This window comes from Triturus cristatus, chromosome 5_1 (genome assembly GCF_964204655.1).
Source record: "Triturus cristatus chromosome 5_1, aTriCri1.1, whole genome shotgun sequence".
Taxonomy (NCBI): Eukaryota; Metazoa; Chordata; class Amphibia; order Caudata; family Salamandridae; genus Triturus; species Triturus cristatus.
In genome coordinates, this window is record NC_140587.1 from 940,525,762 (window position 1) to 940,546,684 (window position 20,923).

Genomic DNA, 20,923 nt, shown 5'->3' on the forward strand with positions numbered 1-20,923 from the left:
GCCAAATAATTTTTTTTTTTTTTCGAAAAATCGCGGAGTGCGCGCACGCTGCGCGAACTTCGCAGAATTGTTACCGTTTGGGTGGTGCGCGCAGGGTGCGCGCACTCGGCGATTTTTCGAAAAAAAAATAAAAAAATGTTTTGCCCTTGGGGGTCCTTCTGGGACCCACTGACCACGGCTAGGGGGTCAGGAACTGTCCACCCTGCCCCCTTTTCACGTTCTCCACATTTGTTTTTCACCCCCTCAGAGTGCGAGAGACAAAATGGCGGCCGACACTTCCTGGTTTCAACTGATTCGAATGTTTACTAATGTCTAACAACCAATCAGAATTGCGCTCGCTCACGGCAAGGTGCGCGCATCAAGCGCGCACGCTGCGCGCGTACAGATATATATATTGATTTAAATGCTATTTTCTCTGGAAATACTGAGCAGATTTACACCAAACCTGCAAAAGGCACTTCATGGACCTCATGGCTACCTCTCTGCCAAATTTCACGTAATTCTGTTCAGCCGTTCGGGCTGTAGCTGCGACTAAAGTCCCTATGGAAAAACCCATGGGGAAAACGCGTTTTGGGACCCCCCCTTTTCTCGGCCCCCGCTTGACGAATCACCCTGAGACTTTTAGGGTAGGAGCGGAGCGGAGCGCCCCATTAGTTTTTAAAATTTCGCGAGGATTCGTCAATCGGCGCCAAAGTTATTCAAAATTTTGAGATTTCCTATGGAAACTCGGTCCTAACTATAACTATCTACTGGCGACCGCCAGTAGATAATATATATATATATATATATATATATATATACATACATACATACATACATACATACATACATACATACATACATTGTAATTGTATTTATATACCACTTACTACCCCTGGCGAGGCGACAAAGCGCTTTACGGCGAGTAGCACGCTACTCCGGAACCCAAAAAGGATTAGTGATTGATTAGTATTGGGAAATATGAGTTAATTTGAGCGGTGGACATGCAAGTCTGTTAATTGGATTGAATAGGATAATGAAGGGGTAGAAGAGGGAAGAGTCTAGAAAGTGTTTTTTGGGAGATCATAGTTGTTAAATGAGGTTTGGGATGAGTCAAAGGAGGAATCACCAATGCAGTATCATCTGGGCTTGAAATAAAGTGTATCCTTATACACACCATTGGGTTGGCGTATCTTTGAATACAACAGGATACCTGAGGGAAGAATTTAGAAAGGGTTGTTTGAGAGATCATAGTAGTAAAATGAGGTTTAGGAGGGTGAGCCAAGGAGGGAAGAGTCTGTAAAGGGTTATTTTGGAGACCATAGTAGTAAAATGACATGTGGGATGAGTCAGAGAGTAAAGATAGAGGATATATTGAGAAAGGTATAGGGTGAGACAGAGTAGTGTATTAGCCAGAGTCAGAGGTTTTTTCCTTCTACGGTAGGAGTAAAGTAATACATATATAGATAGATAACTACATAGAAAGGGGATACATGTAAGATAATATATCAAGATTTTAAGTTGCATTGTATAAACTCAGACATACAAGTGTTGCTGTACTTGAAGCTAATTTATTTTTGTATTTTATAATGATTTTTTTGGTATACCGTTTGTACCATCTTGTGATAGAGATGATGTAAGACCCTCTATATCCTCATGTGATGTAGATGCTATACCCTCTTACTCTTGTGAAATGGATCGATGTTATAACCTATCACAGAGACAATGCTATACCCTGTGTACCATCTTGCGATAGAGACGATATTGTGATTCAGACTTTTGTACTCGCTTGTGATAGAGATGCAGTGGCGGGTGATGACCCACAAAAATGGTGAGTTGACATAAACAAAATGAAACAGTATATGGATAAATATTTACATTTTAAAATGAAAAAAAAGTTTCACTTACTTTTTTAGGCTGCAGCATGTCCTCAGTGTTCTCCAGCCGGCTTCTGACTCCTCCAGCGCAGGTCTTGCAGCTCTTTATCCAACAGAGACACTGCTCTCATGCTGCATGAGAAAAGTGTTTGGATTGGCTGGAGCAGGCTGCTTCAGCGCTCCTATTGCACAGAAGGGCCTGTGCCTGCGAGAGGTTGAATTACGCATGTCCGTTTGGCCATAATAATGTTGTCGGCCAAACCGACATGCGCAATTTCACCGAAAGGGCCACTCGTCATAGCAATGATCCACTGGCCTTGCCCTGCCCTCTCCGTTCGGCAGAAAGCTGGAAAATGAAAATGGTAATAGAATCCTTTTATTACCATTTTATTTTTCCAGCTTTCTGCAGCTGTGTGTGGAGGGGGGCTGTGCTCCTCCACTCCTATGGAAGAACCGTTGCTGTAGAGATGATGTCATACTATCTATACCCTCTTTTCCCTGTGAAATTGATTTATGTTATAGCCTCTTGGCACAGAGACAATGGTATACCCTTTATACCCTCTTGTGATTGACATGATGTTATACCCTCTATGCCGGTGTGTGATGTATATGCAATACCCTCTTACTCTTGTGAAATAGATCGATGTTAAAGCCTCTTGTTACAGAGATTAAGTTACACCATATGTACCCTCTTGTGATGGAGATGATGTTATACCTGCTAGCCTGCTTGTAATGTAGATGTTATACCCTCTGATGTTTGTGAAATGGATTGATGCTATAACCTGTCACAGAGACAGCGGTAAACCCTTTGTAACATCTTGCGATAGAGACGATATTGTGATACAGATTTTCACTCCTTCTTGTGATAGAGATGATGTTATACTCTCTATACCCTCTTCCCCTTGTGAAATGGATTGATGTTAAATTCCATGTATAACTTCTGCCTCCCTTTCTCTTTCTTGACGGTCTCGCTCTGGAAGGCATACAGCACCACCTGGTTGAGGGGGGCCTTCTCATGGCCCCAGGGGCCCTAGCACCACACTCTGCCATTCAGCCTTCAGGGCAGAGCAAGTTACAAAAGGTTATTGTGACCTCTGACAATGGTCTTGCCTTGCCTTTATGTCTTGGTTTCCTGCTCCTGGTCGGTCTCTGTTGTACTTGAAAGTCCATTAGCCGAGGTGTATAATCTAAGGTTGGTTTATTCAAGCTTAGTTACAGGGTAAGTTCCAGGTAAGTAAGTAGATGATGGTAAATACTGGACAGCCCCACCAGGAGCAGCGTCTGTGCAGCTCAGTCTGCATACTCCATACACCCATGCATTCTATGACATCACCAAACATTCAGCATTCCAATCATCACCAAGCACTCCAGCACTCATCCTGGCTGAGCAGTAGGGAAGATGTAGCCAAGGAAAAGGAATGGCAATAATTAAGTTATAGCACATCCCCCCTCCTTAAGGAAACTATAAGCAGAAATAATGCAAATAAACAGAAACCTCATTAAATACATTAAATTCACAAATGATAGAAGGAACATTCCTAATGTATACATGCATTAAATTCATGTAAACGAATTGACAGAATATACCTGAAGCAAACGATAACTCCTAAAGCAACCAACACTTCCTGAATCAATTAAATACATTAAGATTTACCCCATCCCCTTACTTAGGGAACATAAATATACAATCATTCCGAGACCAAAGAAGACATGGCGTAAAACACAACACACCCTATACATCTGAGCCAATAAAATTCTCAGGCAAACAAACTTCACGCAGTAATCAAATACACACACCTCCAACTCAACACTCAGGTAGGTACATCCAACCCCACAACTCCGAACTAGGGTACTCGCAACCCTGCACTAGGGTACTCACTACCCCACAACTCTGTACTAGGGCACACACTACCCCACAACACTGTACTAAGGTACTAGCCACCGTACAACTCTGTATTAGGGTGCACACCACCCTACAACACTGTACTGGGGCACTCACCACCCCACAACTCTGTATTAGGGTACACACCACCCTACAAGACTGTACTGGGGCACTCGCCACCCCACAACTCTGTAATAGGGTACTCGCAACCCTACACTAGGGTACTCACTACCCCACAACTCTGTACTAGGGCATTCACCACCCCACAACACTGTACTAAGGTACTAACCACCCTACAACTCTGTATTAGGGTACACACCACCCTACAACACTGTACTGGGACACTCTCCACCCCACAACTCTATATTAGGGTACACACCACCCTACAAGACTGTACTGGGGCACTCGCCACCCCACAACTCTGTAATAGGGTACACATCACCCTACAAGACTGTACTGGGGCACTCACCACCCCACAACTCTGTATTAGGGTACACACCACCCTGCAACACTGCATTAGGGCACTTACCACCCTATAACTCTGTAATAGGGTACACACAACCCTACAACACTGTACTGGGGCACTCACCACCCCACAACTCTGTACTAAGGCAAAAGACCTTACATCCCAAAACAAAATACATGACCTTACCACAAGCACACAAAAATTAAGCACACAAGACAGGCGCAGCATAAAAACTAAACAACCCCATGATATAGTACAAGAATCTACCACCATTCAGAAACATATACCACACACCATTACAAGACATGGGTTAACATCAATGGGGCCCATAAATGCATAATACACGTAGGCAGGAAACCCCAAATAGTGTCAAGAAACAACCACTCCTCATGCAGCACACATGTAATCCAATCAAAAGCAGATTGAAAGTCTTTTACTCCGGTGAGCGATATCTCTGCCGAAGTCCTCACCCATACTGAATACTTGTCCACGAGCTCCATGTTGCTGCAGCCACACAATACACCGTGGTGCACAGGGTTCAATATGAATAGAAACTTCAAAATAAACTGTGACCTCCTCCCAGTTGGCGTCTCACAATGCATGCGATGAGAAACTAAAAGATATACAGTGTCCTCCTCCAGAATGGCATCTCATGTCGCACATAATACACGCTGGTAACCATAGGACTCCTGCTGTGCTCTGCTCCGATTAGCATAGATTACTTCAGCCACACGCCGCATCACCTGACAGTTGAACAGCATCACAAAAGCATAACCTGCAAATTCATGTGGGTCAGCGCACCAGTCTTTTACTCGAGCACCGCTCGGAACGCACAGCCTCCACTGTGACATCCTGGAGTCCCGTAACAGCGTGCAGGAAGGAGCCTCGCACAGAACAGAGCATATCACCGCCATGACATGTAAATAGTGGATAGCCCCACCAGGAGCAACCTCTGTGCTGCTCAGCCTGCATACTCCAACTGACACTTACCACATCACCAGGCACCCATGCATTCTATGGCATCACCAAACATTCAACATTCCACTCATCACCAAGCACTCCAGCACTCATCCTGACTGAGCAGTAGGGAAGACGTAGCTAAGAAAAAGGAATGGTAACAATTAAGTTATAACAGTCTCTCTCACTCACTCTGAATATGGGAGAGCCCTCTGCTCTCTAGACCAGGTCCCCTAAGGTCTGCCCCTGTTGTAGGGTTGATCACCTCACCTCTGCACCTTCTCTGGCACCAACGACCCAGATTATTTCTCCTCTTCCCTTCTCCTCCTCTGTCCTTGCTTACTCTGCCCTTCCCTCTCTTCTCTTCCTCTGCCCTCTCATCTCCTCCTCTAGCCTCTCTTCTTCTTCCCTTCTTCTCCTGTGTTCTCGCTTCTTCTGCCCTCTCTCCCTCTGTCCTCTTCCGTTCTCCTCCTCTGCCTTCATGTCTTCCGCCCTCTCCTCCTCTGTCCTCTCTCCTCCTCTGCCCTCTCCTCTTCTACCCTCTCCTCCTCTGTCCTCTCTCCTCCTCTGCCCTCTCCACTTCTGCCCTCTCTTTCAGTAGCGTAGTGTAGTATGCTCTCTTCACCTTCAGAGCATATAATGAAATCACAGGAACAGAAGTTTCTTGAAATGTTATATTTATTTTCATAGCAAATGACCCACGACATATCCCGTTAACATCCTGTCTTCATCTCACCACTACCAGAGATTCTAGATCCCCAGTAGCATTCTACCTTCTGCTCACCTAGCTACATTCCATAAAGTAACACAACCCACTTACCATAACAATATACAATCTACTTACTACACATAGCTAGACCTTTTTCCGCCCGTAGCGGTAGCTGTTTTTGCCACTTGGTAGCAGCAGCCGCAGGAAGATCGGGGGGTGCTGGCGATTCCTGCGGTTGCTGCCCCGCGACAGCCACAGGTAAGAGCAGGGGTGAGGCTGCCGCCCCCAAAACTTATGCCACCCCCCCCCTTGCTACGCCACTGATCTCTTTATCTCTCCTCCCCCTCAGACTTCCCTCCCTTCCCTGGTCCCGGCCTTCCTCACCTGCGCCTTCACAATATTGTTATAGTCGATATTTTGACTACTATATTTTTGTTGGACATTTTTTATACAGAATTTTCTGTCAGGCAACCGAACTGCAGTAGCTCTGTAAATGTTCTTTATTTGATTCATGTGTGAAAGAATGGGAGCCCAATTTGCACATTTGTTTATTCGTGTACTTTTCACTTCAGTGTGCAAAAACTCAGATCACAAATATACATGTCACCTTCTCATTGACTTAATCACGATTGTTGGGATTGTACACTTTCTAAAATATAGAACATTTGCCAGGTACAGCAGTGGAAATATGGACTTTACTGGGCGGTCAAGGGACACGGAAATATTTCTCTAAACACTCCCCTATATGTTGGTTGGTGAATGTTCACAAAACAGTCTACACGTTCCAAATACATTGCACACAAAAGTACTCCTGTGAAAGGCAGGAAGTGCCTTTCAAGGATTTTTTCTTCAAAGCAAAAAATATTTTCCCTTGGGTAAAGAAGAAAAAGCAATATATCTGATTGGTATTCTTCAGGCTGTTGGGAACAATGCTAAGTAAAATTTGTGTTTTGGACTACTCCTGCGAGGCTATGATTTTTTTTTTTTTAGATTTTTATATAGCACGTATTAGACCCGAGACATCGGGTATCAGAGCTCTTTCCATGAGCACCACATTCATTTTTGTTAGGCACAGGGAGATTAAGTGATTTGCCAGATTCACAGGATGTTGAGCGTCGTTGCTGAGACTCGAACCTGGTTCCCCAGCTTCGAGGTCGACTGCTCTAGCCATAAAGCTACATCCTATCGGCTATCATAGTGCTTTACATGAGCACCAGTTTTGTTACAGGAGAACACATTCATTTTTGTTAGGCATGGGAGATTAAGTGATTTGCCAGTATTACAGGATGTTGAGCGTCGTTGCCGAGACTCGAACCCGGTTTCCCAGCTTCTAGGTCAACCGCTCTAGCCGTAAGGCTACATCCTCTCCCCATGATTGGTGCAGGTTTGCCTAAGTACTACTTCGATTATTTTGTAAATGCCGTACAAGTCAGAAATCTAATTCAACGTCAGGAGTAACTCTATTGGAGTAGACTTACAAATGTTCATCCTGGGGTTGTGAGTGACTCAAGCCTGCTGCTTTTTCAGAATATACGGTGATGTCAGAGGGCAGAACCCCATTACTGGCATAAAACTGTGAACAATTATGCTGCACATCTTTCTAAAAGGCCAGGTGATTTGGCCAGACAAAACAAGTAGAACCTTTGGGTTGAGGAACTATGTGCCTATCCCAATTCAAGCACTTTTGTGTCTCCACCCCCTTTCTACGCAAATGGAGTATATTTAATCTGGTAGATGCAAGTTGGTTAGAGACAATCTGCAGCCTTAATGCAATTGGCACCCTATCATTGCCTTGGCTTTCAAAATGCTCTGTTTCTGGTCTGTCCCAGTGGTGTAACGCAAAATTATGGTACGCCCCCTGCAGAATGTGATGAGGAGTCCATGAGTCACCCATATCTCAAAGATATTCATTCGTTTTTGCCTCAGTGGGGGTCCACTGAAGTGTTGGAGGGGGAGCTGTAGGGTTAAGGGCACTCCTAAGCTACAGGGGCAGCAAGGGCCTGCCCCTCCCCAATTCTTGAGTTTCAGTTTCAGTTGTTTCATGTAAGGGGGAATTGTAGTAAACCAGTAGGAGGCGGGTGATGAGTGCAGTAGGTCAGCATACATACCTGTGGTGTCGTGGGCCCAGGGCCCACATGCTATATAAATAAGGCACACAGAGTCATGCTTAGTGTACTGGTAACTGGCCCAGGGCGCGTGCGCCCGGCCCCTTTTATTAGCAGGGTCACCTGACTATTGATGCCTGCGATGGGTGGGTGCTAGTGTGGATGTTATAATGGGTGAAACACTAGAACGTGTCCAGCCGGACACTGCATTACCGACATTTTTAAAAGAGCAAAGCGGGAGATTTGAAAAAACAGAACCAGGAAAATGTATTTTTTTCATTGCAACAAAAGCAATTTCAGGCGGGAGACAGAAAAAGAAAGCAATTTTTGACTTCTAAAATCGAGAGTCTTCCGTCCGAATAGTGTCTTTTGGCATATATGAGTCAGCGTTCATGGAACTGAAATAAATCATTTGCAGTGGGTAGGCAGCGTTTTTCAGTGACTTTCAGAAACCTCTCTGAGCAGCACTGTGGAAGTTAGCGAGTTAACATCTGCTATGAATGAACATTCTTTAAATGTTCAGCTAAATTAAGTGCCATGCGTGACTGCACACCGCCAGCACCGGCTGCATATCTGTGCTAAGAATCACTAACTGCTGTTATTGTTCGGGCCACTTGGCGCGCGAGAAGCCGTGTGCGATAGCCGCAAAGCCACGTGGGAAACGCTCGGAAGCATGCTTGTTAGGCACGTAGGGCCCCGAGCAGATGCAGGTGAACGAGTTTAAACAACGTCGAAGTACCTGAATCTATGTTTGCAGCAGTTAGCGACTTTAGAGATGTTTGTATAAACGATTCCTGCTTCAATCAGTGGAAATTTAAGTCAGTAATCAATTCCTAGGATCACAAGAACGAGGGTTGTCATGATTCTCCCAGAAAAGAGTAATTATTGTGAAACGGGGAATTATTCCTACAGATATTCCCTCCTGTAAAGGAAGAATAACTGTACCCATTGTGCGAGGGTAGATATTGTGCCTGCCGTATCTGACCGGGGAGCGGGAGTATAGTGCATATCGGGAGCATCCGCACAGATTTTTAGGTCTCGTCAATAGAGTGATTTTAGATGTCTGTTATCGAAGACCTGTTATGGCCAGTACCAAATACTCGCAGTAGGCTTTTGGATAGCCAATTGCTTGCTATTGGTTCGTTTCCCTGTACATTTCATTTGCTTGCGTCTTATTTGATAGCTTTCTTACCGCTTCTCGTTTTTGTCCGCCCCCTGGAGTACAGCGTCTTTGCCCTTCTCCACATGAAGAACGAACTTTTAGGTCTCTCCAAAGTCCTCACATGCGTGTCTGTTGCGAGAGAAAACTTGTTATCTTAGATTGTGCTTAGAGCTCACACGTCTTACGATTGGTTGGTTTCATTGTCCCTCTCATTATTCTTATTCATTATCCGTGTGGACTTTCCTTTCTCTTCTTCTGTTTTTCCCTTCACTAGAGCATGGACGCATAACTATAGGGCATATCATCAATGAGGCGATAAAAAATTATCGCTGCTTTTGCGTCCGTTTTTGGGCGAAAAGCGGCGATAATTTTATCGCCTAATCAGCAAAGACACGCTATCGCGTGAAACCTTGCATTAGCGCCTGAAATCTAAACGCCCAGCTTTGCATCTCTAATGAGATGTAAAGTGGGCGTTCCTGCCCTGACATGACTGGAGAAATGCCTCTAAGCGACATTTCTCCTATCATCAAGCCCCACGCTATGAAGCATAGCGGCAGGGGTTATCGCTACTTTCCTTACGCCTGCTTCAAGACTGACTTAGTCATGATATCCTATGGAAGGTGGATATCATGGCTAAGTTTGCCTTGCCCTATCATCAAGTTAATGCCAAACTTCGTGAGATTATCACTGGATTTCCAGAGATAATCTCACGTTTGGCAGTTAGTGCTAGGATTTTTATTGCTTTTGAGATAAGCGTTGCTAATAGCACGCTATCTCAGCGATAAAAATCCACGTTAGCTGGCGATAATTATCCCAGCGCTAAGTGCGCTTAGCGATAATTATCGCCGGTCCTTGATGATATGCCCCTCAGTTCTTCCACTGCTCGCTTTTAAAGCCACAACTTTTTAGGTCTCGCCTGACCCAACACATGCGAGACTTTTTGAGAGGGCTCCAAAAAGTGCTACCAGGCCAGCCTAGAGCTACAGTGCATGTGCGCGGGCGCGCGCGCCGCGCTTGACCGCGATTACTTTCACTTCCGCTTTGATGTTTGATCGTGATCGCGATCACTTTCGCGGCCTCATGGCCGCTTGGCATAGCCAATAGGTCTCGCTTTTGGGACCTTATAAGTATTTAGTTATGCAAATGTTGCATGGCTAAACACTTATAAGGTCCCAAAGGCGAAACCTATTGGCTATGCCAATGCTTGTTTCTTTTTGCTGGCGCTCTACGAGAGTGCATATGTTTTCCTTCTGTCTCTCTCGTTTGCTTCTCTCCCACCCCTGCTGTGCTCTGTGTTCCTCTCTCTTGCCCGTGTGCTTCTCCCCCACACCCATGCAAACTTTTTTCCTACCAGTTCCATGTTGCTTCCCCATATCAGTGCCCCCGTTTTGCTTCCAACTCACAACCATGTGGTGTTCTACCCCCACCCACTAAATCTTTCTCTAATTTCCCCCCCATTTTAGTTACCTATTCAACTAGTTACTTAACAGGAAGACAAAGGTGGATGCTTAATTTTGTATGTGCATGCATGCATTGTGCGCACATCTACAAAATGGCATGGCGAACTGCATTAATCTTCTTAAGCGACATGGCTCAGCATTGGGGATACTGTGGCACAATGCTAAAACCACTGGCAAACCCAATAGGTCCCAAATGTGAGACCTACTGGCTTTGCCAATGTTTTTTTTATATGATGTAAGTAAGAAAGTAAAATGTTATAAAGTGCACAAATGCCGAGGCGTCTTGGTGCTGAGAAAACAAGAAGGTACGGAAAGTCAGGAAGGTCTTGGTCATTAATTGTGAGGGAAGAGCCAGGTTTTAATCTGACTCCTGAACTGAGATCTTGAAGAGAGTAGTCTGATGTTTAGAGGAAGTTCGTTCCAGAGCTTCGGTGCCATAAAGGAGAGGCATCGGCCTCCCCACCTGGTTCTTCTAACTCTAAGCACGGAGAGCAGAGCTTTATTGGCCGATTTCAACATCCGGCGAGGTACATGCCATTGGAAAAGGTTTTGAAAGTCGTTAGGTGCCCCTCCGTGCATGGCTGTATGAACAAGGCAAAGAGCTTTAAACTTAATTCGCTGCTCAACTGGGAGCCAGTGTAAGTTTCTGATGGCATCCGAGATGTGACTGAACTTTGGAATGTTGAGAAGGGTGCGTGCAGCCACGTTCTGCAGGGATTGGAGTTTGGACAACTGATGTTTGTTTACGCCCAAGCAGGGCCGGACTGGGAACCAAAACCGGCCCTGGCAAAGAGCTCCGAGCTCTTTGCCAGGGACGGTTTTCGGCCGATTTTGTTACAGGGCCGATTTCGCAGCAATGCTGCAAAAACGGCCCTGTAACAAAAACGGCCCCTGGGGGCCCAAAACCGGCCCCCACCCATGCAGCGCACCGGGGGATTGCCCGGTGCCCGCTAAGGCCAGTCCGGCCCTGCGCCCAAGTACAGGGCGTTACAGTTGTCCAAGCGGGAGAGAATGAGGGCTACCACTACGGTTTTCTTCAACCCCAGAGGTAAGAAGGGCAGAATTTAATTGAAGTATTTTTGAAAGAAGGTAGCAGGCAGAGGTCAGTTGATTTATTTGTCCTGAGAAGTTAAGTTGAGCAGCACACATGATTCCTAGGTTCCTGACTTTGGTGGCAGGAACTGGGCAGGCCCCTGCCTCTGCGGGCCACCATGCCTGGGACCAGATTGGAGGTCCATTACCAAATTCCATGACTTCCATTTTATTAGTGTTCAGTTTTAGAAAGTTTGTGTGCATCCAGGTCATGATATGACTAAGACAGCTATGGAATCTGTCTGCAATTGGATCATTTGTTGATGAGATAGATATGATGATTTGAGTATCATCTGCATATGATACAAGTGAGAAACCATGGTCCCTAATCAGTTTGGCTAGAGGGTAGACATAGATGTTAAACAGCGTTGGGGAGAGTGCTGATCCCTGTGGTACTCCACCAGGCAGGTTAGAAGTTGCCTGATTTCAAATTGTCCCAATAAACTCTATCAGAGAGAAAAGAGGTGAGAAGGGCAATGGCCGTGTCCCCAATACCTACTGCCTTCAGCCGTTGTGTGAGAACGGTATGGTTAACCGTATCAAACGCAGCTGATAGAGGTCCAGTAGGATCAGTATAGCCCTTCCGCCCCTATCTATCTGCCAGCGTATCTCTTCAGTGGCCGTAATAAGTGCCGATTCTGTGGAGTGGTCTGTCCGGAAACCATGTTGGGTTTGATCTAAGAGTTTATTGTTTTCTAGGTATTCCGTGAGCTCTGAATTAACCGCTTTTTCCAGAACGTTAGCTGCCAGGGGCAGATATGAGATTGGGCGATAGTTGGTCACCTCAAGAGGATCCAAAGATGGTTTCTTTAAGATAGGCCTTACACATGTCTTCTTCCAGGGGGTTGGGAAAATTCTATTAATAATGGCAGTGTTCTGAAGAGGGGTGAGCATCTTACTGACTATGTTTGAGACCCCAGGGATAATATCTGGTGGGCAGGAGTCTGTGGGGGAGCTAGATTTGATTGAGGTTAACAGGTTTTTTACCATGTTGGTGGTCAGGGGGGAGAAACTATTTAGGTTACCGGATGTGGAGGATACCTCCACCTCGGGTGATGCCTGCAGGGAGGAGGGTCCTGTATTCAGGCTCTCTAATTCTTGGTATATTGTTTGGACTTTCGACTGAAAGAACAGATGTGATATATGTATATTAGAGGAAGAATCTGTGATACTTTGTGTATGCACTGAAGCTAAGCTCATGGCACCAGTAAGAACTGACCTCTATAGAGACACACACACACAGACACATACACACACGTAACCTTCCATCTACGTGAATTGAAGAGACCACCTTGTGAGAATAAGAAGGAATCCTTCTCCACCTGCTGAGACTTAATTTACCTCTCCTGTGTGGTACACACTAACCAATTTTCTAGAACTGAGAAATTGGTTATTTATTGTCAAGAGAGACCTGCTAATATACAAAAAACCCTGGGGCATAATTGCAAGCCACTGGGGTTACTGGAGTGTCATTTTGTTTTTGACGCTCCGGTGGCGCTGTTTGCTGGCCCATATTTACAAGGCCATGCAAAGCCACTTTGCATAGCTTTACATGGCCTTATAAATAGGGCCCTTTCACACAGTATTCTGCATTAAAGGGGCATGTCATGGGTGTTGCTGTGGGTGTTCCCATGCAGCATCCATGGCTTTTTGACACTGCCTCAGATTTACAAGGATTGGTAAATCTGAGGCAGCGCCAAAAACAAACGCCTTTCAAGTGGAGGCATTAAAGTGGCACAACGCAAAGAAATACTTTTATTTAATTTTTTTCTCTTTCTATGTGTGCTGCATTCTGAGGAGCACAACACAATTAATTATTGTTTTTGTGCAGAAAGGTGTCTCTTCCTGCACAAACACAATCATTCCTGCACCATAATGCAAGGGTGCCTGCGTTGGTGCACGGCTGCTGTTTTAGTATAGGTGCCGGGGAGAGCACATGGGTGCACTGTAAATATGGCACATCCCTGCGTTTTTAAAACGACACAGCTCGATGCAGCAAAATTGCTTGCGACACTGCCCACAAACTGTTAACCTACAGGCGAATGATGCATTGCGCTGCAGATTTTGAGCTACCCCTTCTTCCTTGATTAGATTTAGCATTCTGAATGACGCACTAAGAACATGTATCAGAATGTATATTTGCTCCGTCTGCACAATGCAGTTTCTTTTTTATTGCTTTCCTGAGTTTTGTTTAATAATTTCAGAAAAACTGCAGAAGACCAAATCCTTCTTTGCCCTAATATGGGGAAAGCAAATGTCCTTAATAATACAGAATCTTAACATAATGTGGACTATATCTTAATGCATGCCTTTTTTGTAGGTCTGTTTCCTGCCATTTTAAATCTTGCCAGCAATGCACACATCACCGCCAACGCCACCTGTGGTGAAAATGGACCAGAGATGTTCTGCAAACTTGTGGAGCATGTGCCAGGCCGGCTCATACGCAATGCACAGTGCCGTGTTTGTGACCAGAACAGTGCCAATCCCAAAGGTAAGACTGTAATTCGGGCAAATCAGCTACTTTATTTCATTGTCTCTTTCAGTAGAACTTGTCTGCTTTTCGTGTTGACAGTCTTGACATAGCCAAATTACTAACTAACTAACTAAATAAATATATATATATATATATATATACTCACGCAAACCGAGAAAAACAGGAAAAGCATGCACTCAGGTATGCTGTATAGGTATTTTTATTGTCAAATTCCTCATGACGTGTATCAACCATAAAGGGTCTTGGTCACGATCACGTACTAGACCCTTTGTGGTCGAAATGCATCATGAGGAATTTGGCAATAAATGAATAAAGGTATCTACACAGCATACTTGAGTGCATGTTTTTCTCGGTTTTCTCAGTTTTGATTATAAAATTATATCGACACCTCCGCCAGTTCAACGCACCACCCCCACAAGGGCACAGAGGTCAGGAGTAGAATATGTCTTCTTTTGGCTATACACACACACACACACACACACAAACGCACGCACGCACGCGCGCACACACACACACACACACACACACACACACACTGTAAAAGTACTGTTAAAAATTGAATATCCCATATACTCATGTATCTTTTATAGGTCAGTTCCTACATAAAAGTTGGTAAACAATACATTGTTAACAGACAGCAGTTTCATTTAAAATCGCAGCATGTAAATTTAGAGACTAAGGTGCCTCTATTTTCTGAATCTGTATTTGATGAATGCCAGCTTTAACAATTTTGTTTCAATTACGCAAAGAAAAAAGTATGCACCTGAAGATGCCTACATTTTGGCTAAAGTGCGGTCGAACACAAATTTAAGCTACAGTTCAGTGAAAAACCCTATTGGTTCGTAACTTTGCAAAAATTAAGTACCATAAGTGAAAAGGTTATTCCTGTTTGGGGACAGGGGTACAAATTTCCGAAGATGTATTAGTCTTCTATGAATCAGAGGGAGACAATTATCTTGTTCTAAGCTAAAGGATCTTTAGTGCAGATCCAAGCGGAGAATCAGACTTTTTGTAAGTGAACATGTCCTACAACCAGCTACTGGTGCACTTTTGTAGTAGGTATTCCAGGCCTGTACTACCATATTCATGATAAACTGTCAATGTAAGGACTCTCAAACTGAACCTCACACATTGTGTTCTTTAGATGGCTGGTCTGTTTAGAGTAGTTGGCCTGATATACACTGTTCAATCAACTGTTTAATGGGGTCTCTCTTTACAGAGAAGCATCCCATCACAAATGCCATTGACGGAACAAACAACTGGTGGCAAAGCCCGAGCATTCAGAACGGAAGGGAGTACCATGGGGTCACCATCACACTGGACTTGAAGCAGGTGAACACATAACACTGGATATGGAGTGCTTGTGTTGAAAATTGCAATATTATGTTGTTTTTCTTATCTAAGTAAATGTGCCATATATTGTGGCATTGTGCATAATGCTATGTAAAATAGGCTAGGCGAAAGTGATACTTCGGCTGGACTGGTCATTTGTGGCTAAAGGATGAGACAGTTGGGCATGAAGTAGTCATGGGATAAAGCGGAAGATAATGACTCAAGTGGTAGGACAATTCAGCCTTAGGGATGGGTTACACAAAGATCCTCATACATTGTAAAACTTGCTTAGTGAATTGGAGAAGCTTTTTACCTCCTTTCTTAAAATGGTTTGTTCTCATGGGTGTGGTTTCAGGCAGCAAATCTAAGATCACTGTAACAAACTCTCTCTGTGTTCCCAGGGAAGATTCAGCAGTCTACCAAAATATGAGGGAAGCGGGTGCTAATACAGTGGAAATGATATGCTGCTATGTTGTTTTCAAAGTAGGCAATGGACCTTATTCATAAGGGCTTGAGGCAAACAGGCTTGGCCACGTAGACTAATAGTTTCGTAAGCAGAATGGGCATTGAATTCAGTGCTCTGATGGTGCTACCAAAGGGGAGAGCACTTTCCTTCTGAAGTCCTTCTCAGAAGGGCACCTCACATAGGGCCTGATTTCAAGTTGGGTGGAGCAGTATCCCAAGGTGGAATTCTTCGCTGCGCAATTATAGCTTGCCTGGTGTAATTTAATATTACCCAACAGCAGGCCAGGCCACATCCTATTTCAGATATTCTTTTTTTGTGTGGACACTTTCAATTTTAACCTCCCTGACTGACCACATTGTATGTCAGATTGTATTTTTATTTGTGGACATTTTAAATTTTAGCCTCCCTGACTGAACCCCCCTCCCCCTTCCTGCATCAGACCCATCGCTTGCATTTCCCACCTGTTCATAGCAAATGGTAAATGGGTGTGTTAATCTCTAATGAAAAGGGTGTACGGTGCAGAATGTTTTGAATCCACAAGACCATTACCATGTTCCATTAGAATTAGCTCAGAAAGGGGAGATTTAGATGCAGCACTACTGTCTGAAATGGTTAATTCTGGGAACCCAGTATCTTCACCTAAAGCTACACAACTTGCGATAGGGCCTGTAGAATCTTGTCATCTTGGTTGATACTTCACTCTTAGTTAAACCTAACAGTTTTGAACTAACGTGTTAACCACTTTTGCTTCGCAAGATAACATTTGTGCTCTCCAAATATAACCTCTTCATTGTCACTCAAGTTCTCATCCTTCCCCAGGTAGGGTATTGCAACTGCCTGTATGTGAGTTTGAAAGAGGCAGTTAGTTGTTGGCTTCTATAATTGTTAAAAAACGTAACATTAATATTGATCACTGGATCCAGAAGATCCTTCTTGCATCACCCAGTAATACTGCAACTCAACAGCATATCCAACAAATCCTACTCAACTTTCAGACCCCTGTTCCTCATATACAAAGTTCTCTAATCAAAATAATACCTGGAAATCTCAGATAAACTTACTATATTCAGGCCAGTGCACTTTTGCAACTTTAAAAAAAATCCGTTTCTTGAAAGTTTATAAGTACCAAACCGTACTGAAACGTGTGCACTTATCTAAATTCATATTGAGCCTAACTGGATGTTTGATAAGCTGGAAAGCACCAATAGAGTAAATTATAACTGCATCAACGAACCAGTCCCAGGTGCAAGTCTACACTCTCTGCATTAAAGTTTACAGTACTACAGGTATCACATTGACATTGCAGGAATCATTTTCCACTCTACATGAGCTGATTTACTTACCAGCATGTGTAAGGTGTTCCAGTGTAATACATTTTCATTTCAAAGGTGGATGGGGATATGAATCATGATCTTCCTCTTTGCCCTCCCATATGCTGCTTCCCTAGATTCAGGTAATTGTTTTGGGGCCTCCTTGCTTGTCTGTGTAATGGCGAGAGCAGCCAAGAGTGTGTATCCCAGCTGATTTTTGGTGGGAATATTATTTCTTATTGCCAAGTTGCTCAAGGGGGTTTATCATCGTTTGACCTCGCCAGAGAAAGTAAGATTGTGTCCTGCTGATCCAAATTCACTGTCTTCTCGCCATTTCATGAGAACACGTGTAGTGCAGCACCCTCCATTTTGGACAACTTTAATTTTAGACAGCCCTACGGCAACTGGTGGAGAAGTGCTTGTCTGCCAGTGCACTGTAATGTCCGTTCTCGCTAACAAGCATGCTGAAGTTGGGAATCTGGACTCCATTTTTGCCTCTTGGTCCTAGACATTAAGCCCAATTCTTCCAAAGTAATTTTCGCCTCATAACCCTAACATCTCAAGTTCAGAAAAGCCAGCTAAGGCAGCTGCTCCTGCTCAGGCCTAGGAATGTGAAGGCCTGTTTGAAATATCCTTAAACTCCAGCACGGTGAACTAGGAAAAAACATAAACCACTTCAAAAAGCTGCTTCTCCAAATGATATCCAGTGTAACATGATTGACTACAGAGACGGTGATATTGTTAGTTATTGCAGTCTCTTGAATGTTGGGCCATAGGGCAGTTAAGGAGGCTAAGTAAAATCGAGTAATATTTTAAACAGGCCCCAAAGATAGTTATGGCATTATTAAATAAGTTTGCTAGTGTGTCAATCCATCCCTTACTTTGTTCCTTCACTGCTGTTTGCCAGTGCTTTGAAGGACATAAATGTTCTGTAAGAGATTCCAAAGCAGTCAAATGATAGTAGCTATGGACTGTATTATGTGTTTTGTATTTGACTGTCACACTGTGTCTTCCAATGCATGAAGAGTATGACCTATTTTGAGATTAGTTCTCAAAGCAAGAAAACAAGAACAAACAGTATGATTAGGGAAGTGAGGGGCACGGAGTAGCCAAAAAGAACATCTAACTCTGAATACAGTTGTCAGTATCTGATGTGGTCTGCTGTATGAGACAGGAACGAACATTCCTAACCCGGGGAAAGAGAAGTTTTTTTTTCTTCCTATGCCAGGATTTTATTCTTCCATATTATTAAAGAAAATTGGATTGCTGAGTACCCAAACTTAAAAGGTCAGTACAAGCATAACAATTGAAGGGGCAAATACAGCAAGGTCACTTTTTTATAAGACAGACTGACCGGGCCCTTCACTCAGTATAGTAATTTTTATTGAAGCTTGTAGACAAACCTCTCCACAGGAATGAAAAGACATACCAGAAGCAAATCTCAAATGATCCAAGAACTTCTGAAAGTAAAACATCTAAACACATTAACCAAGCCACCTACTGTCTAACTCCAAAGCTCCTTACCAATCTACTCAAAGAGCTCAGAAACCTGAAAACCTATTTACACCACTCATATCTGAAGGACTGTATTACCTCCACCATGCTATCTACCGTAAGGCTCATATTGTTTTTAATAATTATCTAACACGCTTGACTTTTCATTTATGTATTTCTTCATTTCTGTGAAGCGCTCGATTCTCCATGTGTTGAGGCCTTTGCTATACATTAAGAGGGCTATAAAAATAGCCCACAGATGTAACAAGAAAACAGATTCTTATCATGATGTCCTCCACCCAGCTGATGAGATTTATAAGACTCCATTACATTTTGCCAAAGGGCAGTTTCACCTTGTAGGGCAGGTAAGAAATGTATAACATTCTGTCAAGGTATTCATGTGCCATGCTTTATAACTCTGCATATATTGATACATTTGCTTTTGTGATGTGGATTCATACATATTCTTTCTTGGGGGATGCCAGTGGACAATTAAAACGTTCTCAAGTTCTGCTTGAATCTTGGTCTGTTGGAATTTGAAATCATGTTCCTGACCATTGTGTTTTTTGTATAAAACTGAAACCTTTATGTTACCATGCACATTATTGGCATGGGAGAGAGAAATTGGCCCCAACTGAACAAATATGCTTTGAGATCCTTTGTAAATAGAAACCATTGGTGGTTGAATCACATTTGTTTTGGTACCCCATTCCTCATTGACCAGACCAATTAGTTTTTTTCTACTCCATTCAACAGACCTGAATTGGAAATGCTCTTATTTTTTGCTATTCTGATGTCATTAGTTAGCTGTTATTATCTGACCGCAGTATTCTACCTCACCTGTAGAGATGTAGCCTTTCCCTCAAACACCAGAGTTCCACCGAAGAGAAAAATAGAACCAGTGTCAAAATATTAAATTTGATTCTGACATGTACTGGAAGCTTGGGCATATTTCTCACGGTCGTGATATGGCTCCTCTAAGTGGTTCATTATTCCCCTTGTTGCTGATTTGCAATATCTGGAGTTTCCCAATTTTTTCCGAAGTAGTTCACACCAGCAGGACACTTCAGTAGTATATTAACTTTCATCAACTGTGACTTCATCTATAGAGCTGATCTCTATCACTGCATCATTCCCAGTGCCATTATAAACAGAGTCTCATTGGTAGCTTGGGAAATTCTTTTGATTTATCCTCATTTTAAGTGAGATGTTAAATCTTTCTCTTTCGGTGCTGAGTGCACCCAGGAGCTAGGCCTCTTTTGGGTATTTGATACTGCAGTATACAGATAAGGTTCCTCAATGGTACCAGGTTGTGAGCACCGGAATCTGATGTTATATTGAAGTGCAAAGGTCTTTACTCTACACGTAGCGTGCCTAATAATCTGCGAGGTATGTCACATGGGCATTTTAACCTTTAAATGTTACTGGGCCTCATTCAAAAGAGCGTGAGCCTAGCTTAAACAAGGATGTACCAAAATATTTACAGCAGAATGGAGAAGCAGGTCTTCAAATTATGGGTAGTGATAGCCAAAGGCCTTCAGAAGTGCATTGTTGAAGGCATCATAAGAGGCGAAGCAAGGAGATGGTGGATTGCTTTAAGACAGAAGGAAATAAAGTTAGAAATGCACATTTGGATATGGGGGACTGTCGTTCAGTGTGAGGAATGTCAATGTCCATGTGGATTACAGAATGGTTAGAGGAAAATGGGTTAATTAGAGATTGAGGACTGTGCCACTGAGGTAAATATGATGAGGTGGTCCAAGTGGTTACTGTGAGAGTGGGTAGGGCTAGAATGGGGACTGGAAACAATGTGACCTTTTAACTCACTGTGAGGTCAAGTAGGAAATCCAATAACAGTCCTCTGCACTACAGTGAGTAGCACTGAACCTTTTTGGTGCTGGTTTCCGTTTGTGTTACCTCACATTAGGCTAGCTGACTTTTTTTTTTTCCAACCCCATTTTGGGAAGAGGTTGAGTGGCTACAGCCAGTAATGAGTGTAGTGCACTACAAGATAACTGAGAAGGCATGGGCAATTAGATGTCTATGGACATTTAGGAGATGGCAACAAAGACATATTTCTGCACTGTACTACTTTCCGCTTGTAGTGATTGCCTTTCTCTCTGCCTCATGGTTTGAGG

The 20,923-nt window shown here is 43.6% G+C and overlaps 1 protein-coding gene across 3 annotated transcripts in view; it reads left to right on the top strand.

Moving 5' to 3' along the window:
- Positions 1 to 20,923, top strand: part of LAMA1 (laminin subunit alpha 1) — a 692,815-nt gene that overhangs the window by 235,029 nt on the left and 436,863 nt on the right. For all 3 annotated transcript variants that reach the window (XM_085605997.1, XM_085606000.1, XM_085605998.1), the window contains 2 exons: positions 14,010 to 14,180; positions 15,403 to 15,515. In XM_085605997.1, coding sequence (XP_085462123.1) covers positions 14,010 to 14,180; positions 15,403 to 15,515 — 284 coding nt within the window. The remainder of the gene's footprint in view (positions 1 to 14,009; positions 14,181 to 15,402; positions 15,516 to 20,923) is intronic.